The 23246-nt window shown below is 35.3% G+C and overlaps 1 protein-coding gene across 3 annotated transcripts; it reads right to left on the bottom strand.

The window, feature by feature from the left end:
- Nucleotides 1-2: 2 nt before the first annotated feature.
- LOC143462435 (E3 ubiquitin-protein ligase HECTD1-like) lies at nt 3-22444 on the bottom strand. 3 transcript variants are annotated; one of them, XM_076960604.1, is made up of 51 exons: nt 22035-22444; nt 21674-21908; nt 21289-21393; nt 19453-19575; nt 18087-18208; nt 17729-17888; nt 17334-17392; nt 16467-16684; nt 16275-16351; nt 15929-16151; nt 14836-14983; nt 14423-14609; nt 13634-13880; nt 13307-13561; nt 12823-12998; nt 12538-12687; nt 12137-12281; nt 11853-11998; nt 11458-11582; nt 11069-11258; nt 10782-10918; nt 10449-10618; nt 10192-10345; nt 9548-9755; nt 9285-9393; nt 8791-8999; nt 8421-8678; nt 8187-8327; nt 7941-8093; nt 7582-7721; nt 7306-7510; nt 6929-7021; nt 6579-6744; nt 6020-6181; nt 5611-5744; nt 5256-5487; nt 4864-5089; nt 4714-4756; nt 4442-4630; nt 4097-4348; nt 3874-4001; nt 3506-3752; nt 3210-3347; nt 2967-3116; nt 2681-2794; nt 2259-2389; nt 1917-2066; nt 1662-1834; nt 1239-1389; nt 942-1086; nt 3-707 (listed from the first exon to the last, which is right to left on the bottom strand). In XM_076960604.1, exons 1-51 carry the CDS (start codon nt 22172-22174, stop codon nt 570-572), a joined length of 8277 nt encoding a protein of 2758 aa, XP_076816719.1. In that variant the 5' UTR covers nt 22175-22444; the 3' UTR covers nt 3-569. The 3 variants fall into 3 exon arrangements, with proteins under 3 accessions (XP_076816719.1, XP_076816720.1, XP_076816718.1); XM_076960605.1 differs by having other exon boundaries at nt 5611-5741; nt 11458-11585; XM_076960603.1 differs by having other exon boundaries at nt 11458-11585.
- Nucleotides 22445-23246: the final 802 nt, after the last annotated feature.

Genomic DNA, 23246 nt, shown 5'->3' on the forward strand with positions numbered 1-23246 from the left:
ACTCTAATGATATTAAAAACAAAACTTGATAACGACTTCCGATACTTGTAACTGATATCATATTGCTACACTCTGCAGTTTAGCAAAACCTTGTTTATAAATAAATGCTAGGAGTTCAGACGTATGATAACAAAAATTTCTGCTCCGCAGATGGCCTTCTGCTGTCACATGATTCTACAACAGACACGCATCAATGAGCAAAGTACTAAAACTACACAGGGAATTTCCACTGTATCGTTGGAATTAAAAACGCGTTATAGGTGGGGATGTAGATTATAATGACTCGTGAAAACGATCTAGTAAGAACAATGGAACAGCATAGCATTATACTTATACAAGGAGATTCAGTGGGAAAACGTAATCACAGGAAAATAGACTCATGCGTGCAAGTTGAGAGAAAAAGCAAAACAGTCCTCCAAGCACGATTAACTGGCAAAGGCTTAGAACGCTAGCAAGAATTGGCCGGGATATACCGCATACTAAAACGTACAGCTAATAGAGAGATTTTAACATCACAAACAAATAATACAGAAAAGGCAAAACAACGTATACAGATCGGACAGATCCTCTTAATTCAGATGGAAACCCTTCTCGGAAGTTGCGGCAAGAAGGCGATCCTTGAGAATCTCTTCCGATGAGTAATCAGGAAGTTTTAGGTAATGAACGCAGGTATTTACGGATGGATAACTTCCATCACCGGAGCCCACCTGCAGAGAAGTGAGCTTTGTCATATAATGGGATTCAACCATTTGCTTATTTTTTATCTTTTTTAAGTTAATAACGCAAGTCTGCGAAATGTCAAAGCAACGCTAAAAACTTGGTAAAAATCTTATTTACAAATTCAAGAAATAAAAACAACATTATTTCTGTTTTCTGCCAAACAAATTTACATTGATTGTAAAAATTATTAGAAAACTAATCACAAAAACTTAATAAGATACCTTTCTGACCACGGTCAGCCTTGGTGTAAGATTTGCCAGACCGCCAGGTGGCAAAGAAGAGCAGCCGGTGGTGAACTGTAGAACAGACTTTCTTTCGTCACCGGTCAATTGACAAAGCACGTTGACAAATCGCAAGAAACCAGGACTGAAACCAGAAACAAATCACGAATTTATAAGCAATAAAATAATAACGAATAAGAAAAGATTGCCTAAGTATGAATAAGATACGCATTTAACTTCCGATTCTAGCCGAGCAGTACAGCTGCAAATACATTATTGACTAGTGACTCGGCGAACCTGTCTTTGCTGAATCCTAGCTTGGGCTCGGTGTAAGCAAGTATGTCATCGCGAGTCCATCTTGGATGTTGATCCCCGCACAGCATCGATTTCAACTCTTGAGGATTAAACGGAAGCAGGTTCTTCATCGGAAAAACGCGACTAAATCCCTCTATTATGAAGCAGATAAAAAATCAGTTACATACCAATACAGAGCGATACTTTCATTGCAAGTTTACGAAGAGATTTGTAAATTAGAAGGAAGATTAGACAACAGCAAAAGTTAGTTAAGTGGAGTCTAGTTAAGTGATAGATTGCACATACAAGTTATGGAAACGTAGTAGACCTTCTTGGTTAAATTTAAATGGCAATACAATGGAAGGACTATAAAAACAAGGTTAAATAAAAACGCGTAATAACTCTCCATCCAATTTATATATATACCTTTAAACGCTTCCATCTGTTTGCGAATGCCGGAATGAAAGCAAAAATCTAAGGTCAAGTCGATGTATTGACGGGCGTTGTCAATGGTAACATCTACGTCATCACCGCCTTCAACAAGCGCGTAACTAGAATATCCATATATGGAAGACGATGGTGCGAATTGAAAGGTTAACCTGTCATAATGATGAATTTAGCATTACGAAATCATACTATTAGCTACCCCTCTGTCAATATACAAGTGTTTTTGGGGCTTACCCAAGGTCACTGACACTGCATTTGACGTCGTCGTAGTTCAAAGTGAGTTCGCTGATCTCTTCGAGCTTCTCGTTTGAAGTCAGAGTCTCGTCCGCTTCTATTCTATCCTTTTCATCGCACAAATCTTGCAGTTTGCTGAGAACTTTGTACCTGAAAGAAATGCAGCTTTGTTGATGATGTGCAACAGCTTGGTCACTCAGAACGAGCAAAATCTTTAAAAATGTAATCACTCAGAAAAAGCAAACAAAACACGTCCACAAATTTGTTTACAACAACAAACAAGTAGATATATTCAAAATTGAAATTTTATACAGCAGGAACAACATCTAAATTCTACCATACCTTGCCGGATCAATGTGCTCCAAATCGGAGAGAGTGAGAGCATTACAGAAATAAGCGGGAGGAGATGTGGGAGGTGGCGGGATGTAAAATTTCTCATCACTCAGGGAATCGAGAGATTGCTCAAGTTTCTCCTGAACAAATAACTTAGTGTTTATCACTTAAAGCGGGGCTAGAACAAAACTAAGTTCATCTAACGCCACGGAGCACAACAAACTTAATAAACTGGTGATTACGATTAGGTTAACTGTCGCAAAAAATGAAGCAAATGTTACCTTCATTGTAAATATCCCTAAGTCACATTGAACAAAGCAATACAACATAAAAAATGTTAAACATGTAGACAAATGTAGTCTTATGTTATTCCAAAGTTTAGCCTTTTGCAGTAGTTTGAAGTTTTTGTTGCTTTGCTTTAAGTCACAAACCTTCGGGGAAAGAGCTTTTGTGAGTGTACGTTTAGATTGTGGAACGAGGTTAGGTTCCTGACATAATAACTTGAGGAAGGTGTCTGATAAAGGCAAATCCACTAAACGACCATCCTAAATTTAAAATTCGTTTTAAAATTGGTGTTGCTTGGATTCTAAAAACCAATCCAGTTCAGAAATCAAATTAAAACACTCTCCAGCTAAGTGTTAGACCAAAGTTCAACTAAAAAGAAGTATAATGACATCAAAATTCATAACAGCAAAACATAAACACAAAAAGCAAAACCTGAAAACATTTTGCTAGCAAAGAACCGAGGAATTTAAATATGGTCCCAACTCGCTCTATATCACCCTCCTGCGGCAAAGGTGCCGGGAAAAGACCACAAGCGCGTTGAACATAGTAGCCAGGCGCCTTCACCCCTTCACCTATGTCCACCTGGTGAATATGAATGCGAACAGAAATGCAAAGTTGTTTTTGTTTTAAAATATTTGCATATAAGAACGTTTATTTGTCTTTTAAAGTTCTCACCGCTCTTTCTTCTTGTTCGATTAAGTTGTCATCCACCAACCAAATACCGAGCGATTTTCTCTGCAGTTCAGCAGCGACCAATGCATAGAACTCGAGCGTGGGACCCAAACCTGTTCCTTCCTCACCGATAAACTCCACCTGAATAAAATAGCGTCAGACTGAACCATAAGCTTGTTCATTGTTAGTAACGCTTAATAGGAGATGTTTTTAGTTTTTAACTTGTCGTTTACTGAAAAAAAAACAGAGTAATGAGAAATCGGGAATTAGAAAAATTCAAAAACCAACTTCAGCCATACCTCCAACACAGACTTTTTATGCGCGTGTACAGTCAGAGTGTTGATCGCCCATTCCAGGAATTTGTCCTCTTCTCTGGCCACTTTCACACGATCGTGACGCAGTCGTCCCAGCTGTACAAGATCCTGGATGCTGGCGTCGTCTCGACGACTAGCAGACGCAGCAGCAACAGCTGCCAAGGCAGAATGCCTGCTTCCGTGCGAGCGCTCAAACTGGGATTCAGTGTGGTTTTGTAACCACACAACCGATCTGTTAAAACAAAGAGCAACTGAAGTTAATAGTTTGCGTTATCGCTTATAGTTTGCGTTTTACTGTTAATTTCGGACAACTACAATTTAAGTGTCAAACGTTTTTCCGGAAAAGTTGTTACCTTGACGTTCCAAAGGCAGCACATAAAAAGTACTTGTGTTTCACTTCGAACGAAAAGAGGAAAGGATATCTACTGATGACAAACTCACACCACTCTGGAAGCGCTTGACAGGCCAAACATAGGAAATCCTGAATTTAAACAAAGTCATGCAAGTATAATTAACAACAGTATAGAATGGTTTGCTAAAGTTAAGCAACAACAAGAAATGACAAGATAAAATAACCTCTATTTGCTGATGAAGCTTCGTTGTCACTTTCTTGCTGATGAAATCATCAGATGCCAGATAATTTTTGCTATCATCACAACCGCTTTCACCTTCTTTGTGCATGCTCCAAAGAACCTTGAGGAGTTGCAAGATGTCGCCAACACTTGTTTCTGGAGCGGAAGAAGAGTCACTCTTTTGGTCAGATATTCCAAGAATGAAAGAAGGATTGTTTTCATCATATTTTTTATGCATTGGATTCTCGATAAAAGCCTTCAAAAAACAATATTATCATAAGCGTTTAGTGAAAAGTCCTTTCGGTGTTTGATCGAGATCTCAAAACGTAAGAAATCAGTCTGTACTCACCACGTATGCATCGGTCAAATGGCCACAATTACTGGTGCGACGAACACTCTTCGGTGCTCCCTGAAGATGCCACATTTGCAGAAAATCAACATTGGCATTTTTCTGCAAATATTCCATCAACTTTGCCTTTGGTAATTTTTCCGTGCCGAGATGCTCACGAACAAAGGTAACAGACCAAGGGTCTGAAGACTAAAATGTAGTTTGGTCAAATAATTTATATGCAAAAGACAAAAAGTAGTAAATAAAAAAAACAAAATAAAGGCTTTACTTACATCTGGTAAGCTTTGCTCCGGTCCATCATTGTCATATATTATCCTACAACAAAAGCAACAAGATAGTTAGAAAGTTAACTTAAAACTATTAATGTTCTAATAGTTTCAAGTCTCTCTTTTTACTCAGTAGACGCAAAAAACTTAACTTACGTGTAAACTGGTTCCCAAATTTTCTTTAGTTTATCCAGTTTTGTTGATCCACCAGTGGCAAAATGTAGTTTCTGCACTGCTTTGAACATAGTCCAGTCAGAAGTGAGTGGCATTTCTAGTGATTCTTTGTTCTCGGCCTGAGGAGCTTTGATAGAAAGTTTCAAGCAAATCAAGCCAGCAGCATTGAGTCTTCGCTTCTCTGAAAGCAGCTGAGATTCTGGTGTACCTTAAAGATCAATTTCTTGGTCTAGACAACTGAAGTGTGTTCGTAATAATTGCATTAACGGAATCCACCGTTTTTTCCAAAAGATAAGAGTTATTATTTAGGCATCCCTAGTGTTAAACGTTGCGACAGCAGCAGTGTTAAACGTTGCGACGTTAAAATCACATACCTGGTGGAGGTATTTCGAGATCAACTGTTTGCTGTAAATTCATCCTTCCTGGTCGAGGATCGAAGGCAGGTATTAGATCTTTGAGATAATGTTTAATGGTGTGATCATCATCCCATGTTCGGCTGCCGCTGGAGGTGGAGTTTTTCTTTGTGTTGAGGACAGATGGGTCAACTCCGAGAAGGGCCACAGTGGAAGCGAGATTGTTTTCAACATCATTCTCATAATCTTGCATCTGTTATATTAATATGTTTAATTTTCAGTTTTTAATAACGTTACTTATTTTAACAACTTCATAACATTGCGTATCATTACAAAGAAAATATTTATAAATGCACAGCCACGTTATGAAGCTGACCATGATATCATCAAATTCATCGTCATCTTCATTTTCATTTTCATCATCCTCATTGCAATCTTCGAGTTCAGCGAGCAATGCTGCAGCAGGATCGAAGTTGGGAAGATCAGCCACCAACGAGCGAAGAAACTCTGCTGAAGAGAAGTTTAGAGGACCTTTAAATGCTTTCGAACTGAAAACTGTTTGAACTACTAATGTTGGAAAAAAGATTTTGCTTTTTCCCACTGCTGTTTTCCTTCCACTTAAGGCCTAGTAATTATTTTCATGGAATAAACCAGGGAATTTTAAACGTAAAATTTATTAGTTATCAAAGTATTTTTATCTAGTTAAGTAATATCTTGAACTGCTCAGATACTTATTTTAGTAAATTGCAATGCAGACCAGGCAAAACGTAGGAGCAATGTGTTACCCGAATCAGTTTCATTGCTGGACCCAGTTGAAAGAGCTTGGGTGACTGCTTGTATAAAAGACTTGCTTGTCACAGTCGTGGGGGCAGTTGATGCGCTCGTTGTCATGGTGCTTGGTGATGCAAGGTTGGGGACGCTCTGTGCTGTTGTCAACGGGTTTGATGCTGCAACGAACAAGCAACAAAATCACAATCAAATAAAGAGAGTTCCTCAAAATTAAAACGACTTCTATGCAAAAGGCTTGTACAATTGTACATATAGTAAACACCGCTTAATAGAGCAACCTCGGGAATGACAAAACGTGCTTTAACAAGTGGTGAATCTACTATAGTAGAGAAAAAAATTCACAGTTTGTTCCGTATTAGTAAAAATTGCTCTAATACGAGGCTTGTTCTGTAAACTGATGTTCTATTAAGCAGAGTTTACTGTATTCATATTGGCATTGTATTTGGTAACTTAACTTTGTAAGTCATGCCACAAGTAGTACAGCTAAACTTTTATTGGTTACTCCATAATTGGATCTTATTCTATACGTTCCTGTTCTACTAGACTAGATCATACCGGTGGTTTCCGTTTTTTCCATGTTCAAAGCTTCTTCTTCACTAGTTGACATGTTGTTCACGTTTAACACTGCGGGGGCTCGTGTTATACATCTGACGAAACTGTCCATCAACTGGGAAGCTTCCTGAGGAGAAGAGAGGTCGGGAACAGACACACTTGCGCTCACCTATCAAAATAAAAAGATATGCAAAGATCACATTTTATTTAAATCTGTATATCGTAGCCAATATTATTTTCGACATTAATAATAATCTGAAAGCAGCAGATTCCATACAGCATGTCGAAAGAGGAAGATGAGGTTGTTTCTAAGTGACTTTGGTTTATAAAGGAAATCTTTGTGACAAACTTACAGGCTCTCCTGAAGACGGAAGAAGGTTGTTTACAGGAGCATTCCCAGCTGTTCCAATTCTATGGGAAGCTTGCCCACTTGAAGGGCGAAATTTCTTAAAATATGTAGCAGAAAATTAGATACACAGAAGGAACAATTTAAAAATACTCCACAAGGCACAATGACAAATAATGCTGATGTTTGTTTGTTTATTTGGACATGTTTCAGATTTTTAAGTGTGATTTTATGTTTTAGTTGTTTCAAAACTACAGTACATTATATTGGTCAAAATCAATCGAATGTCCATTTCAGTTGAAAACCAGTTCATAGAAATATCAGTAATATTCTTAAAATTCAGCAACATTCCTAAGCTAAAATCAAATAGAAAATATTGCAGACCTTTCCCTCATCATGAACTGATTCAAGGGACAGACATTTCTGATTTGGAGTATTCGGAAGTGGAGGATCAACTTTAGCCACTTCTTTTGCCTCTAAATTTTGCTTCTTCCCCTGATCGAAAGTTTGCAAGAAATCAAGTCCAGTTAAGAATTCTGCTCCGACCGATTCGCTAGATGAAGACGCCACGCTGGACACCACACTTTTCCTGATCAAAAAGGTGTAAGTGAAGAAGCCTGTTTAAGTGCTTAAGCATAGAACAAGGTGAAAAATATTTACCAGACATTCTTAAATTGGGCAGATGTTTCTGATGACTTTTCACTATCATTTGAAGCATTGGAAGTTGTACGACGAAGAGGTGTCTCAGGTCCTGATGAATCAGATGAAGGCACAGCATTTGGTAGAGTCAAAGTATCATCCTGCATGTAATCCAGTTCATTAAATCAGACAGTGTGAGACTACACAAAGCACGAGTCGATAACATATTAATTTTTCAGTGTACAGACATCATCGGCTACAATAGCAAAATAAAACATTATTATTACTATTTTTGTATATCTTAAAATGCCAGGCATAATCATACACAAGCAATATAAAGAGCTGAATATCATAGAATTTTGGGTCAGTTAAATATAAACCTCATTCATCAATTTTCTGATCCTCCGACTAATAAGGACAGATGCAGAGTCCTTGTTCTTTGATTTGTATGATCCTGGCTGGCATGTCCTACCATTCATCGAATCATCCTCGTCAAGTGAGTCAGTTAGTTGTGCCAGAAGAAAGTGATCGTCCTATGCAATTAAGATGTTGATGATAAGATGACATTGCCACAAACTGCCATTTCTACAAAATTCCAAGCGGTGTTGGAGAAGGTAATTCTTTACCTCTCTGCCAGGTCCATTTGATGATGATGATGATGAACTGCTTCCACAGTGAACCACTTCAGTGGATGCAAGTGTAGTTGTAGCTGGGTTTTCAGAACTGAACGATAACGACTTGTCATTTTTGTTTTCCGACTTGTTACTCTGATAACACAGCATATAAAATAGAAATAACGGACACTAAAAGATTTCTTAATTTTTTTCAATGCAATTTATCTCCTAAAGAAGAAGACCTACAGATTTTACTGAGGTTTTGCTGGATGACTTCTTGCCGTCCTTTGTAGTACGGAAACCTCGCACCATGGACAAAACAGAGCGCTGTGACTTTTGTGAGTTACTTGTCGTATTACTAGAGTCAGAAGATCGAAGTCGATTTTGGTTGTTTCGGTTACTATCATTTCTTGAATTATTGTTCGGGTAAAGATTGAGTAAACCGTAACGATAACTTCGATTTGAACCTGGCTTGGCCTCAGCGGAACGCCGGGCAGTTAAAAACTAGACGAAGAGAAAGTTTGATAAAAACATTTTTTTGAATTTGAAAAAAAAAATGAAAAAACTTCATATAAAACATATAATTATTTGTGATGTTATTGATTTCACAAATAACCTGTTCGTAACGTTGCGGCCTTCCTGAACGATGTAACCGATTGTTTCGAATTAACGATGACAAAATCCCTTGTCGGTTAGGGTTAGGCAAGTTATTATTTCCTTTTCCGTTGTCTTCGCCAGATGATGCAATTTTGATGTCATATTTACCCTCGGCACCAACTCGATAAAGATTACTTGTACCATTGTCCCATGTAACATCCACCCAGCCTATTTGTATGGATAATCAAGTTGAAATGTGTGATAACAAACAGGCAGAGTAGTATAACCCACTTCTATTTATTTCCTTGATATTGATAGGTTTGTAATGAAACATATATATTGCATATTGTTAACCTTAAAAGTTATTTTAAGAAATAACAAATCTTGAATCGTTTTCATATTTTATTTTTATTTATGTTACTGTTGATAATAATTAATCATTTTTTGTACATAATTACTGTAATTATATTACACTCTGTAAAATACTTGTTTTGTGAGCATGAAACATCTCACCATTCACAACAGCAGCATTAACCGTGCCGACACCCTGGCCATCTTGATTCCTCCACTTCCAGTCCGGACCTCGGACCACTCTTGCTCCTGCCACCATCAGTTTGGAAGTCTGTCAACAAACTTTATTAAGTGCTTTTTTCTACCTTTTTTATTCGCAAAATTCAACAAAAAAACAACTGATAGTAATAAATAGAAAGGTATAATTTTCATTGTAGTTGTAATTCAGGAACTTGGCCTTAATTACAGACTGCATAATTCAAAACCTGTGATTTCAGCAGTTTCCTCTGCTTACGGTGGTTGGATCCAGGTTTATCCTCACACACTCCGGTGACAGTTCCATACAGCTCAAATCCGGACATAGAAACATAAGACATCTGCTTGCTAGCATTCTTCCCATTCTGTTGGAGGCGAAAGTGTCGCCAACCTTTTGTTTCACTCTCTTGCTGTAATATTGGCCATGTGGCTGTTGATCTTTAAAAACATTTGAATAAAATTTAGTGACGAGTATATAATACAAGTAAATATACACATACAATATAACTTAAAAGTAAGAGAAATATAAGAAAAGCCAAAGTGCAGCAGTTGTTGCCACCTATTCTTTGCTTTTTATTAAATTTTAGTATTTAGTTATTCAATTTGGGTAAGTTTTTCTATTTTATGTCATAAATTTTCATTATATTTTAACGAAGGCCTTTTTTAAGACAAATGTAACGACTAAACAAAGTACTAAACGTCACGTTTGCATTGGAAGAAGTTCTGGTAGATACACCATCAAATACACATAATGAGCTGGAAGAAGTAGCACAAAAGCAAGAAAGCAAAATGCTTGCAAGGTTTTCACAATTATTCTGAAATATTGAAGTAATTGTGTACTGGAACAGAAAACATAGTAAATTATATTCATTACCCTGGTTCATTAAGTGAATGATCATCTGTGTGAGAGTACAATGTCACCCAATTTTGACCATCTTTGGAACCCTGAAATAACCAGTTTCTTAAAGCAGACTTGCTATAACCTCTCGAATGTCGAATTGTATATGCTGTTGGTATAATCCATATACCTAAATGGTCAACACAAAAATGAAGGAGTGAAAATTTGCGATGACTTTGACACTGACCACATAAAGGTGTACTCCATCGATTAGAAAATCATTGGAAACTTACCGAAATCCATGGATATCCAAGCTTTGCTATTATCACTTGTGTGACAGTTTAAAGGGGTGGAGGCACGGCTCAATAAATCTTCTAATTTGCCATATGGTAGACTTCTGCCATCAGAGGTTGTTATGTATATCAAGCCAAACTGTGCAGGGTTAATCCATTCATAAGAAGTTCTAAAAAAAACGAGTAAACTTTTTAAACTTGTAGTAAAAAATTATTACTTCACAAATAGTTGACAAAAATTGATAAAAAATTTAAGTATAATAAAGGGCTTTGTAAATAGTATTATTATATCCAGAAATACTACATAATACTTAAATTTAGGCAATGCTTCACCTTCCATTTGTCCCAATCCAGTAAATAATCCCATTTTCATCAAAATCATTCAAATGCTGAAACTTAATGCTTCTAGCCCTCGCTTTGTTAACATAGTTGTGATGACTGAACTCATAATCATACCACTGCTTCGATGCCTGTAGTTAAAAAAAATTCATGGCCAGACAATACATGATGAAAAGATTAACTGTTATGTAATCATGAATTTATTTCACTAACAAACAAAAAATTATCAAAGTTATAATTAAATTAATAAATATGACAACAATGATGATAAAGAAACAGACCATCTTGAGAAGATAGCGTTCCAAATCCTGCACAGTTGCCATGGTTTCCATTTTCAGGTTGCGACCGGAATAATCAATCAGACCTGTCTTCCCTCCACCTCTTTTCATCATAACAAAACGCAGCTTCTTCGACAGAAGATGCAACCCTCCAGTTAAACTACCAGGGTTGTCATACAAATACAATGGAAGTCTGAAAACAGTGAAACAGGTACTTGTTTAGATCCATTGAAAAAATGTTAGTATTGACTGTAATATTGACTACGTATTAAAACCTCATAATTTAATTGTAATTATGTTTAAATATTTAATGTTTACTTGTTTGCTGTGTAGTCCATGGGTTTGTATGATGTCAATAATGATTAAACAAACACGTTACATTTCTATATTACCTTTCAATAGATTCCAGAACAGATACCAGTTTTTTAACTAATAACTGGATTGAGCAGTTTTTTGAATTGAAGAAAGTTTCTTGAAAAATCTGCTTTCTTTTTGACAAACATAAGCACGCATCTTCCTGCTAGAACATGAAATGGAGTTATTTTACAATCTAATTAGTTGCCTAAAGTTGATCCAAGTATGCAGAGTATGTGGATAATAATCTAAAGAAATTTCTATGTCAGTAGGTGAAAACAACATCCTGTGTAAATCTATCAATAAAACTTATTATATAAATTTAAGACAAATACAAAATTATAAATTGTATTTTATTACACAAATATTAAAAATTAAATTCATTGCTAATAACAACCTTGAGAGTTTAAAAAATTACAGTTTGCTAATCTACCTCAACAGTGAGTGCGTTTAACAAAGAATTTACAAGACCACCACTGTAGATGTCAAATGGAGATAACACCTTCTCTTTCATCAGCAAATCTTGAAGAGCAAGGACACCTTGTTTGAAGGAATCTGCTGCTTGTATCGCATCTCCTTCTGCAAATGATGTAGTGCAAGCATTTCAACTAGAGCAGTTAACGGTTGAAAACCAATACTGTTCAAAAATCATGCGAGCTACTGTTTAAAACATGGTGACAATTTAATACTTTTGCTTATAAGTTTAGTTTGTCTAACCTCCAGCAGTTACGCATGAACAATCAAGCAAATCAGAAATTTTTCGAAGCTGGGTAACTATGTTTCTTGGTACATCGCTGACATTTTTAAAATAATTATCGTACAGCTCCCTGGCAAGATGATGAAGCTTTTCCCTCAATTCGTTCTAGATAAAACAACAACAGTAGCTTTGACCTTCATTTGTTATTAAAGTGGTCTTAATTAATCATATTAAACAAGCTAAGTGTGGTGAAAGCTTGATAACTCAAAGATGAAGGGACCCATTTAATTACAATGAGTAATTAGTCCGAAATTTCAGTGACGTGGAGTAGAATTTATACACTCCTACCATGTAAAACAAACAACAATGTGCCAAAGTTCTAACAAATGCGACGTTGGCTAGATCTCAAGACATGATCTACCTCTTTGGTTCTCACGGCGGTGGGAGCTTTCCTTGGAACTGTCTCGCTCACAAAATCAACTCTTAGGACTGATTGCGGAGCGAACGTGTGGCGCGTTCCTCTATTAGATTCAAACATGAAACCAACCATGTCCTTCTTTAGTATGGTAGCCTAATAAACATAAATAAATGATACATTAAAAGAAAAAACATTAAAACTAATTATCAAAAGGTTACAAATTATTATATATATCTTGAAGGCATTTTCAAAATAAACTTTTACAAACGAAAGAAAGTCAATAACAACCTGTTGGCCATCAGTGTTGCATATTGAAAGCTCGTCCTCTCTGCTGCAACTTAGTGTCCAGTTTCCAATCAAGATGCGAGCCGCTCCTGGTTTGGACAATATCGGCAACTTTGCACTGTCCTTTGGAGTCTCACTGTGGGATCGCTGAAGCTTGTCTAAAAACTCAGCTCTTGTTTCTATAACGGTAAAATGATAGAATAGTTAGGTATCATGCGGCAGAAATAAGATAAACGAAACAGCCCATCACACAAAAAATACATAGAAGTAACTAACATGGCAGGGCAACCAGAAACATTTGGAATCTTTGTACGATTTTGCATTCTGTATATATTTAACAATTATTAAATTATCAAATCACCAACATTAAATACCGGTATTATACATAAACCCAATCAGAAATGTTTAACTATTAATAACAAACAAAAAGTCTAGTATAGACCATGCCTGACCATGACCAATGTCTAAATGAAAGCAAAGGACCAACCAGCACAATCGCTTCCACCTTCTGGACTTCCACTTGAGTACATGGTTGACAATTTACCATCCAGTATATAACGAAACCAACCATTACTCCCATGAGATAGTTCAACGGCAGTGGCAGCACTCCACAGGTATAAACAATCTCTGCCACGAGCCAAAGTCCAGGTGTCACACCACGTATACAAAATTCCAGATTTAATATACGGTGCGTCAGGAATATCAACAGATGCCGTGCTTCCACGAGCAATCATGGCTGATGCTGTGAAATAGAACACGATGGAAATGGGATAAGGAGCTATAGTTAAGACACTGGACAGGGCAAAACACTTACGCTCTTTTATTTCAACTATGTCCTCAGATTTATCTTTCTTTTCCTTGTTGTCTTTTCGTTGATCTGTTTTTTGCTCTTTTGTCTGTTGCTTATTGTCAACTTCTCTTTCATTAACATCATTTAAGTTGCTGGCTATGTTATGAATTTTTTTCATTATCCAATCACGTGTGAGTGTTTCAAGAAAGATATCTTTCGATTTGCTGAGCAGAGACTGGACGATTTCAAGTGACGCCATGCGACCCTCATCCTTAAACATCATACTTAGTGTGAACAAGTGAACAATCTTTGCAAATTTTCACCATACAAAGAGCTTGTTTCTCTGCCCCTAACAAAACTTTAATCCAACTTCGATCTATCTACTTAAATCTAATGTCACCTTTAAATAATAATGGTTCTAAGTATAAGCCATATTTACAAAATTCATATATATATATTTTGAATTTATAATCATATCTACAGTAGAATATACTTTATTTATAATCATATCATATTTATTTTTAGTATTAAAATCATTCACACAAAATATATACAACTTACATGAAAAAGTGACAAACCATAGATATACACATATAATCATAGAAAATAAATATACACACATATATATATGTATAATATTACATGAATGTTAGAGATGAAACTTTCACAGGGTAACTAAATGCCTTACAGACGAAATCAAAAATACTTCAGTAATTTATAGAAATAAACAAGTATTTTTCATTCAAGCATGTGTTTAGTCTATGATTCATTAAAAAAATCCAGAACATATGTCGTACTCTAACAAATAGCTACCTCATGGTCAAGAGCAGCAGATATGACATCAGCAAAATTTTCGACCAAATCTGCTTCATCTTGCACGGTCTCTTGTATTTGGGCACTTGTAGCAAAACGCACAGTTTGGAGTAACAAGGCAATTGCTTTTGAAGAAACAGCAGGTGATACTGCATGTTGAAATGTCTTCAAGAAAATCGAGAGCAATCTTCAAATACAAGAGCAACCATTTTACAAAAGAATTAAAAACAAAGTCTTGTAAACGGCAATAAAAATTTATTTGAAATACAAAAGGAAACCAGCTCAATATCTATGAAAACACCAACCAAAAATATAATGTACCATTGAGTTGTAGTAGAAAATTAAAATTAACTTTATACTGAACAAAAAGTGAGTTGTGGTAACAAAACTATGAGCAGAATTATGTAGTTTACTTTTTCAAATAAAGAGGAACCATTTCTGGATCTCCTTTTACATTTGGCTTGTGATCGTCCTTTGTTTTATTGGATTCCTCATCCTTTTTCTTCTCTTCAAGTTTTGCTTTCTTTTTTTCTTTTGCTTCGTCCGATGAAATCCAGGCAGCTGCAAGATTTAATATAAAGAAGTTTATGTGAAAAGTAAGAGCACAGTACATAAGATTGAAGCACACTTGCAATCAATGAACATCACAGGAAAACTTGCAGAGCTGAGCAAAAGCTCTTTTGAAAAAAGAATCGCTCTTGCTCGCCAAATGAAAAAAAGAGCGTCTTTCGTGCTTTCGCACTTCTATGAAAAAAGCATGCTCGCTTTGCCACTCATGCTCCAGCTCCTTTTAGCAAACAAAAAATATTTTCACTCCGGTGCATTATGAAAAAGCAGTTTGTATGTTGCAAATTTGCCTTGCAAAATGTGTGTCTAACTGTAGCCTAACGATTGCTTATCAATATTTGTACTAAATGTTTGGAAATTTCATGGAATCCAAAGTTGATCAGTTTCACCAGTGACTTGCACACATGATTAATAGACGAGTGGAGAATTAAGAATCTTCTAGAATTTTAAATGTCAATGTACAATAATAATAAAATATTATTCACTTTCCAAGCATATATTGGTAAAGTTATAAAAATAATGGTAACCTGAAGCAAGTTACCACACTATAATGCTTATTGCTTATTTTTCGCCGTTGACTTTGTGGGCAAAAATTGTGAACGAAAATAGTCTAAAAGCAGTCATTTTTACATTCATCACATAAAATTATACTCTTACAACAGTCCAAAACCTAACTTTTTTTCATCAAACCATGCTCTCGAAATCACTCCTAAAAAAGGAGCTAAAGGCAAGTTTCAAAATAACCGATTAGAAACAACCATTAAATAAAAAAATGGCCAAAGCAGTATTCTTAGTGTCGAAGATGATTTTTCTTCATAAGCCAGCATAATTTAGATAAGTTTCGTTTAGTAAAGAAAAACACAACTTCTTAAAATCAGTATTTCATAGTTGACAAATTACGTATTGATTTTCTTTGACTCCAAAATCACAAAAACTTGCCAGGATTTTCAAGCAGTTTGACAACATCTCTATGACCCTCATCACTGCGTTCTTTAGCCTTCTCCAGAGCAGTTTTCCCCTCCTCATCCTGCAATGAGCAGTCCGCCCCATGCAAAAGTAAAACCTTCACAACTGCAGGTCTTCCGAAGCAAGCGGCATAATGAAGAGATGATGATCTTTGACCTTTATTCACATCAGCTGCACGATCACAGAGAAACTCGACCTATGTTAACATTAGAATAAGGTTACTTAAACAAATTATAAATGTAAACAGCTATACTGCTAAACTGTTTAGTGGTGTTTTAGGTAAATGAAGTAATAGTTTTTATGATACCGGTACATTTACCATTTCTTGTGTGCCAAACGCTGATGCCCAATTGAGCAAAGTCTGACCAACATCATCCATAAAGTTGACGTCATATGCTATTGAAAGAAATATATGTATTAGCAACTAGCAATAAATCTTGTGTAGAAAAATTATCGAACAAATAATTTTAATACCATAAACAGAAGTCACAACATTAGTAATGATACCTACCACCACTTTCCACAGCATCAATCAATGCATCTGTATCTTTGCTTCTGATGCAGTCGATGAGTTGGCGATGAGAGCGTTCTCCTTCAAACAAGTCAAGACGACGTGTGAAGTTGTGCAAGCCACCGAACAAACTTATCGTGTGCTTCGGAAGCGCTTCACGTCCATCATAGAGCAGAATTAGTAGAAGATCACAGAGACGTAAAGTGTCCAAACAACATCTATAAAAAAATAAACCAAACCTGACAAGTCTGAGTGCAATAAAATAATCAGGGCTTAGGCAATTCGTTAACAAGGATCAGATATACAGTCAGAACTTGTTTATCCGAGCCCGGGAAAACTGAGATCCGCACTGTCTCACATGAAACTGCTAGAACCAGATTTCTTTTCATGAATTTTAACCTTTAATCTAAAAACCTAGCTGCCTGACTCCGATATGGCAATTTAGAAACGGATATGTCAAATCAATAGAAAAAAACACCCACCAACCTGGATTACAACAAATGTTGCTTGTTTATATTTCAACTTTTCATACTTTTCACAGATCAATGTTTGTTTAAGACACAGTCATTCACCAACTTTTTAAATTCCTTTTCTCAAATTATTTTTATTTGGACATAGTTGGATCTTCAGTATCAATTTTTTGAATCTTAATTTAGTTTAGTCCTAAATGCATGCTGTCTTACATAAATTTATTTCAGTGAGATATTCTTTGGATTTAATTTATCCAGATACCTCTCAAAACTGACATTTTTTGACAAAACACATGGTTCAGACTCCGAATTAACGAGGTTTGACTGTACTGTGCAATATTTAAAACTGATCTTTACACAGCAATTAAGGGTCGAAAGACCAACAGACACAACTAACCGTTCATCTCCCTTCATTGCTTCCTCTATCGACTGAGGAAGATCAGATCTCAGCAACTCCTTAATAAGCATTTATATTTAGAGAAATTATGTTGTAAGGGTAATTATGTTATGTTACTGAAATCTAACCACTAAGACACAAAGTTACAGGGGTTGGAGTGTGTTTATCACTAATTACAAAGTCACTGCAATAATAATCTATACGAATGTACAAACACTTGAAACAGTACCACATAATTCAAAAAGTGGAAACAGTCAATCGTTCTGCTTCTTATTAAATAATTAAGATACAACATTGCATCTGCATGCAATAATTCATACACAAATCTTTATTTTTCTTGCTTTCAATATATATAGTATATATATCATACTACTTTATTTAAAAAAATATCTTACATGTGTCACAGAAGTAGACCCTCTACAAAGAGTGGATAGCAAGTTTATGATGGTAGATATCCCAAAGTTATTCTTAGCATCAGGTGTAGCTGACTGGCTGCCACCTGGTGTACCGGATACAGACTTTTTAGCAGAGATTGGAACGACCAGGCCGCCGCAACTAAGCATATATATATATATTCAGAAATTAAAACAACTTAATGTAAAGAATGAAACTACTTTTCTGCATAAATGAAACCAATTAACAAAGTGATACAAAAAAGGGTGCACTTCAATTTTTTCTAAAAGTATTGTACAGAATCCAAGCAAAACATGAAAGGAGCTTTAACCAGACCAATGTTGAAATAAAATTTCGTACTTAGCCAAGCGCTTTATTAATTCGCTTGTCAATCCATGTGCATTTAATGGTGCAGGATCTATTCCCTTCCTTGTGAAGCGATCAGCAAGTGATGCAAAGCAGCGGAGAGCGCCATCAGACACCTAATATTAAACAGTAGTTTAATCAATGGGCTAAGTTAAACTAATCATCAACATTGATTAAGACTTTTTCATTACTCTTGGATAAACAAAACGTTCAAAATACATGATGCCGCTGCAAAGTTATCACCGATTTATCAATCGACCGTTACGAACGTTAAAGACGTTCAATAATAGACATTCAGTGAGTTCCACTCAATATTTTGAGGTGCTTTTCAGTCGAAAGTTAGACAAAAGCAAAACGAGTTCATTTACTAGCTTTTGAAAAAAGACTTCTTGGGATTTGGAAATTTTTCTGAAGTCCCAATCACCACATACCAGAAATTAACTTATGTTTTAAGTATCAAAGCGAACAAAGATGTTTACTCACTCATGACGGTCATAACACATATCTTCTAAAACAAATAGTGTCACTGAATTATAACACAAACTGTTTATATATACAAATATTTTCAATCTGAAATCTCTTAATCAGTACTTAAAAATAAATCAAAACTTTTCATCTGAAACACAGACACAGAGGTCACCACTTAGCAGTCAGTTATAGTAAGAGTTGTTTTTAAATGGCCCATATAGTCATTTTGATGGCGGTCATGAGTCAATGCATGAAGCACTGAATAATTAAGAATCAGTTCTACGATACATATCAAGGAAGATTACTGTTGATAAATTGCCGGAAATTTCCTGCATATTTGCATTATTATATTTCTCTGGCAACCACACGAAATAACGAATAGCTGGATACCATTTTAACTCTTACTGCATAGTATAATGTCATAATACAGTAAACTACATTAATCACCACACCCATGATAAATAGCAAAATTGCTCTTTATTGTAAATTGTTAATAGTATTGTAATTGTTCATTTTAAAAATTGTTATTTAATCTGTCAGAAATTATTAAAGTAGTGTTATTGTTTTGTTGCCGACAAAATAGTAAACAATAATTTACAGTAGTGAATAAACAACAAAAGGAAAGACAAAATTAGTTTCTTGTTGTTATAATTTTTTTATCTTAATAAAAATTGGATGCATGGCGTCACAAAGTCAATGTCAAGGTAAACCCAACAACAGGAGAAATCAACACATCTATCTGAAAGAATTTATAAAACTCGAAAGATAGCAGTAGGAAATAATCTTTACAGTTTCCAAATTTTTTGTTCACAATTTAAATTCACATGATATTGATAGTGAGTTTTTCATTAAAAGTAGAAAGCGATTCATGTTCAATAGTAAATTTACTTACGTATGGGTCATCGGAATGTAGCAATGACGACAACGACTTAACACAATCCGGCATCACATCACCATTCAACTCAATTTTACCGCAAAGTCTTGTCACAACAGCCATAGATGAGTGAAGAGTATCCTGCAAAGTGATTATATCAGGAGTTTCTGTCATGATTTGCTTGTTACTAAAAACACACTTTGAACGACATCAAATTACCAAAAACAAAACGTCATGATCTAACACTAGTGAATTAATTAAGATGGTAAATTTAAGTTATGTATTAGATATTTATGTTGCTACTAAAGATCGTGACCAATTCGATAATTAATAGATCATCCCTGAAACTCCTAGGGTAACCATCATGTCTTTATGATATGGATATCAAAAGCATTTATTGGTACGGATAATAACAGTTCACAAACATACAGCGCTAGGTTTCTGATTAAAGCAGTGGTTCCCAACCTTATTTGGTTTGCTTCACCATCTTTCCGTAAAAAATTCTGTGGCATCTAAATTTCTTAACAATTTTTGATTTTGCATTGTTTATGAAGCTTACAGCTGGTTACAGATATGTGAAAAATGTTTGTCAAACCGAATTTTTGAAACAAAACTGTTTGTGATTAAAACACTATATATAATTCAAATCCCTTATTTTGTCTGGAATCTTGCAGAACCACGGTTGAAAAACTAGATTAACGTCGTTAGAAAGTGATTAGGTCAAATGATTATGTAGATAAGTATTTACACTGTCTTTATAATGAACAAAAAGTCCATTTACCACATATACAGTCAGACCTTGTTAATCCAGACCGCTTTGATTATTATCAGAAAGCGAAAAATCAACCAATCTTGCAAATGCAGCACTGTGTTCAAAAAGCAGTATGCACCTTACTTCAATTCAAAGTATGTGTAGGAGTTTAAAGAGTAAAACTGCATCATTATTATGCGTAGATAATTAATCGGCTATTGTTTAGGTCAACTAACTACTGTACCTAGGACAATCGTGAATCATTTTCGTTTAACTCTTAATAATCGGATTTATCGGATTTTATTGCTACTGATTTAGCTCATTTGTGTTGGAGTCGGAAAGCGGGGTTTCCGGATTAAAGGGGTAAATGCATAGGAAGAAATCCGTTCCCGGCAGTTTTATATTGGATAATGGGGATTTCGGTAGTTCGGGGTTCAAATTAACGAGATCTCACTGTATATATTTGCAAAAACCAAAAACATGAAAGAATGAAACAAAACTCATACGATACAAGGACAAAATGACAACTGAGTGCAACACAGTGTAAATCATGTAAATATAGATAATACTATAAACACTGTAAGCTAGATTTAGGGGTAGAGCCAGTGAGATAAGTCGAGTCACTGACAATTTAAGCAAAAGTCAAGTCATTTTAATTACATTACCAAGTCAAGTTGAGTTAGTCATGCTCATCAAGTCAATTTCAAGTCTTAAACCATAACAAGTCAGAGTGTACAATATAAACTTTGTTATCTGTTGATACTAAGTCGTATTTTAAATACTTCCAATATAATTACAGGCATAGCATTTTATTTCCACATTTACAACGTTTTTGCACATTCAATAAAATATGTTGTAGTGTGATTTTCTATGAAGTTATTTCACAAATTACCAAGCAGTTCTACGACTACATGAATTAGTTTGGACTGTCGACCTGAGACACGTCAACTGAAATTTCCGACATTAACACAAGTCAAGTTAGGTCATTTAAATAACAAAACAGAAACCAAGTCTACACAAAAACCTGACTTGAGTCAAGTCAGTGACTGGATTCTTTCGATCTACGGGCAGGGAAAGAATGAATGCCTTAAATCACAACATACCTTGTGTATTACTTCATCACACTTGCAGATGAACATCAATATGGATGTGAGGCCACCAGCTTCAAAAACAGCGCCAGGCTCTCTTGTACAAATAAATTCTAGGACCTAAACCAGTAACAAACAGATGTTTTACAAACTTAATACCACAACATAAAATTAAATATTACTTATTTCTACATAGCTGGCTATGTTGATAAAATGACAGTTAATGTGCAGGAATAAATCACACTTAAAATTTTTAGATTTTATGACTTTGCAATTTGACAAAATCAAAATTCATCATCTTGATGACTTAAACTAAGTATAAACGTATATAAGTAGTCTTTGTACAAGTTTTGCGAAAAAAAAATTCTTTTTTCCGTCGCAACTCACAAGTGAACCTTACCTTAACACACTGCTCTGATAGATCCCTGCTAGTACGATCTTCAGGATTGACAAGTACAAGCCTGTTGCAAATAGCTTTGATGGCTCCATCAACAGATACAATCCTCCTCGTGCACTCGGCAGAGACATCCAAGTAATATGTGACCGCTCGTGCTGTAACTTCCAGAACATTCTCCGGAGCTGTCTCATCCAAAAAGATTTTGCATAGAGCTGGAAGAAAGCTTCTTGGGGGACACCTTTGTAAATCATATAATTTGCGATAATTCTTGTTCGTAGTTTAATCGTGCACATTTCATAAGAAAGTGACCGTTATGAACTTATAAGTAACGTTAAAATTCATCATAAAAACACCAGATTCTTACATTTCAAAGCAACGATCAACATTATCTGACATGAGAAGAAGCATACAGAGTTGCTCAAGAGCAATCAATTGCATATCCCTCTCCTCTCCAACACCCATTTGAAGCCATTCCAACAGTGTGTCTGGATCAACGTCAGCCATTGTCTGGCAACCTTGTCAGTTTATTACTGATGTTGTTATCAAATATTCAACCAGAAGTTAGCAAAATTATGAATATTTTTGTGACTATGAAGGTAACCGGTAGTATTTTTTGTTAAGCTACTGCATGTCACATTCAGTATGAAGATTTACCAGCATTGGAGCTAAATTTTTTCTAATTCAGTACCAGTGATTTTGTGGAATATAGTAACTAGTGACTTAGCTGTTGACAAAACTTTTCTCAGAGTTTTCTACAGCAAAAGAAAACATGAAATTTAGGGTACAAATGTACAGTATAAGTATACAACAACTGTTTTGTTTTATAATTTAGTTTTTACGTTTTTTTCATTCAGCCTGTCTGTTTGTCCTATTGCCTGCCTCAGCCACAGTCCTAATTGGTAAGTACCGGTTGGGCGATATATTACTTTTGAAAAGAACCCATTTTTTTAAGTGTGTAATTGTGAAAACAAACAAATTTTAGAGTGACAGTGTGCAAATGAGAATATTGTATTGTTTATTTTTCTTGACTGACAGGAGTGAAAAATAATGTTAATCTCATTAAGTCGTGATAAAACAGTAACATGTTCATCAACAATCAATGATAATGAAATTGCAGCTAAGCTTTAAGGGCTAAAAGCATGTAAAATGGTAAACAAACTGATAAGTTGAAATGATGTAGCACAGCCACCAAACCCAAACATGTTTAGTTAAAACAAAAATTAACAACAAAATACGGAAAAAGGAAACAGATGTGGCACTTAATAATTACATTGTCAATTAAATAAGGAAACATTAAGATCATGGTGCATTATGTGCCTGTGGATGGTTAACGCAAAACCTTACCATGTTATAATAGCTGGATAATTTATTATAACTTGGGAATCAAACATGCTAATTTACATTGTTTATTCATTATAAATTGGCATGAAAAAGTTTGGTATGCATGTGAATGATTCTAGTTTGTGCAGGTGCTAAAGTTTCCCTGACTGGAAAGTACGTCAGTTTTCAATAAAAACTGGTGCATACAAAAACACAAATTTTGGCATGATGGCAAGCACTAAAAACTTAATTAAAC

The sequence above is a fragment of the Clavelina lepadiformis genome, chromosome 6 (genome assembly GCF_947623445.1).
Source record: "Clavelina lepadiformis chromosome 6, kaClaLepa1.1, whole genome shotgun sequence".
NCBI classification, from domain to species: domain Eukaryota; kingdom Metazoa; phylum Chordata; class Ascidiacea; order Aplousobranchia; family Clavelinidae; genus Clavelina; species Clavelina lepadiformis.

Excerpts from the sequence above, each read along its gene's own strand:
- LOC143462435 (XM_076960603.1), bottom strand. The coding sequence starts at position 22,174 with ATGGCTGACGTTGATCCAGACACACTGTTGGAATGGCTTCAAATGGGT. Across the intron at positions 1,835-1,916 it reads TGCAGTGTCAGTGACCTTGG|GTTAACCTTTCAATTCGCAC; the intron begins GTAAGCCCCAAA and ends TCATTATGACAG. Across the intron at positions 1,390-1,661 it reads ACAGATGGAAGCGTTTAAAG|AGGGATTTAGTCGCGTTTTT; the intron begins GTATATATATAA and ends GCTTCATAATAG.